Source organism: Eucalyptus grandis, chromosome 11 (genome assembly GCF_016545825.1).
Source record: "Eucalyptus grandis isolate ANBG69807.140 chromosome 11, ASM1654582v1, whole genome shotgun sequence".
NCBI classification, from domain to species: domain Eukaryota; kingdom Viridiplantae; phylum Streptophyta; class Magnoliopsida; order Myrtales; family Myrtaceae; genus Eucalyptus; species Eucalyptus grandis.
The window spans coordinates 44,517,087-44,519,586 of record NC_052622.1 but is presented as its reverse complement, the minus strand read 5'-3'; the positions used below and the strand labels follow the sequence as shown (position 1 = coordinate 44,519,586).

Here is a 2,500-nt window from a genome sequence, read left to right as displayed (position 1 = left end):
CACATTGGTACCATCAATTTCCATATTCCTTCTTGTCGCGACCTAATGAAATTCTTTGAGAAATTCCCCATCGTGTTTAGTCTAAAATCAAGCTTAATACTTACGGTAAGAAAAAAACCATGTGTGATGGTAGGCTCTTGGTCAACTCAACTGCAAAACAATTTATAAGAAAAGGTCATTGATGACCTCTATGTAGTCATTTACCCATCAATCTTCCCTTCTATTCCCTCCCTTCGGATCATGTAAATTTAGATTATGACAGAAGAAACATAATGACCCAATCCAACCCAAGGGGAAAGAAAGACAAAGTTCAAACTTGTGCTACTTAACGTGCAGAGACAGAAGAAAAGGCGTTACCTACACAGAAGGCAAAGTTAGAGACAGTCTTGATTTGATACAGCTAATAAAGATACTGAACCCGGAAGGGGTTGGTTTGTTGAGAATAACAAACATCGAACGATAACCAGTATTTTAAATTAAACATCATTCTGACATAACCCTAGCTATTAAAAGCACCAAGAACCTCGTCTAAAACTAAAACTACACATAATCCACATATCAGAAAGACAAGCAGATAACACCCAGTTAAGAGAAGATGATGTTGATGTTGATGGGGATTGGATTTTAACTCAATCCTTGGTGGTTTTGTTGATCAGGGACTTATGGATGTGAGGGATGACACCGCCTCCTGCGATGGTTCCCTTGATGAGAGTGTCGAGTTCCTCATCCCCCGGATGGCCAACTGCAGATGCCGCGGGGTTATCCTCTTCACCTTCAGGTCTTTGCTCGCGTTGCCAGCAAGCTCAAGCACCTCAGCTGTCAGGTACTCCAGAATTGATGCCAGGTACACAGCTGCTGTCGCCCCGACACGGCCATTAGCAGAGATCCTTGTCTTGAGGTGCCGGTGAATACGACCCACAGGAAACTGATCTCAAGCAAACCATCCCCAGAACACATTACTTGACTGAGAAGGTTAATTGCAAATAAAGGTACATATTCATGGTGAAAGCAAAAGGTATGAAAAGGTCTTCTATCAGTATTATGCACGAAATGGTTGTCATTTGCAGCTAAAATAAAATGCAAGTAGAACCAAACCTTATAATATGGTACTATACCACTGTAAATACTATAGAGAGAACCTCTATTACTTTTTAGTGAGACATGTTAAACATAGTTGTGAGACATAATGGCCAAGCATCTCTTCCGTCTCTTCAAGATCCTTCTCTTGCATATCCATCCACTAATTATGAGACATGTCGTAAACAGTGCCAACATACTAAAGTAGAATTAAGCAGTGAATGAACCTAATCAGATGAATGACTTCCACCTCAGCTTCGCACATTTCAGTCAGCTCAGCAATCAACAACGTAAAGAAAAGAAAACAATACTTAAACAACGCAATCTTCCAGTACATCTCCTAAAAGACAAAACGAGTAAACATTGCCCGCCTAAAATAATATCTACCTAAACAGAGTATGAACATACTTAAGCTAACATATATACTAAAGTTGCTAAAACCTAAACCATTACTAGATGAAAATTCATCACCTAGGCTGGTACTCCTGTAGATTCCACCCACCGTGCAAGTTAAGATATTCTGAAGTCCAAAAAATTATAATCCATCAACCACGTGTAAACTTTAAGGTTGTTTACACGAATCGAACACTCCCCAGCACCCAAGTTCCCAACTTTATCTTATGTAGCACTGGACAAGCGTGCCCTCATTAGAAATCTGAAGAATCAAATACGGAATCATCCTTCACTAGCACCCTAATGGGGCTCCTTCAATTCCGTAAAAGCCTCGGCCTTTTTCCACTAACGTTCACTAATTTCTGATGCTCGACCACTTATCACAGTAAAACAACAAAAACAATAAACAATTATCAAGGAAAACCAAAAAAAAAAAAAAAAAGGGGAAATTTACCTGAATACCAGCACGAGATGAGCGAGAGATGGGACGCTTCTTGTCCTTGTCCTTGTCCTTGTTCGCGGCCGCCGTGGTCTTCGCAGCTACGAGCCCCTTTCCACCTTTTCCCGCCATGTTCTCTGCCCAAGAAAAACAAAAGAAGAGCGCAAACGCGAGATTTCCTTCAGTTTCACGCCACCCGAACCCAAAAAGACCAAACAAATCACGAAATTTGCCGATCACCCTCGAACCGGAAAGCCTCGAAGGCCTCTCTCGCGCGAGAGCTCTTCGAGCGGGCAACCAAAGAAAAAGAAAACGGAGAGCTTAACCCCTCGAACGCATTTTCGAAAAAAAAAAACAAAAAACGCGGAAAGCAGGCGCGAGAAAGACGTGGGTGGCGACGAAATTTCGAAGCTTGAGCTGCGAGAGCGGAGAAGAGATCTGACCGGGGAGCGCCGGAGAAGGAGAGATCTGCAGAGCGAGGGAGCTTGCGAGCGAGCGAGAGAGAGAGGGAGAAGGTGAAAAGATAATGAAATGAGGAATTCGGCTCTGGGAAAGCTTTTTATGAGTTTTCGAATCGGAGCGAAACCGGAC

At 42.6% G+C, this 2,500-nt stretch overlaps 1 protein-coding gene across 1 annotated transcript; it reads right to left on the bottom strand.

Annotated features, from left to right (window-relative positions):
- Positions 1-358: 358 nt before the first annotated feature.
- LOC104426625 (histone H2A variant 1) lies at positions 359-2,500 on the bottom strand. The gene is given in 4 exon segments (XM_010039746.3): positions 359-733; positions 736-925; positions 1,925-2,046; positions 2,353-2,500. Coding segments are annotated over 3 exon segments (411 nt in total). The 5' UTR covers positions 2,042-2,046; positions 2,353-2,500; the 3' UTR covers positions 359-629.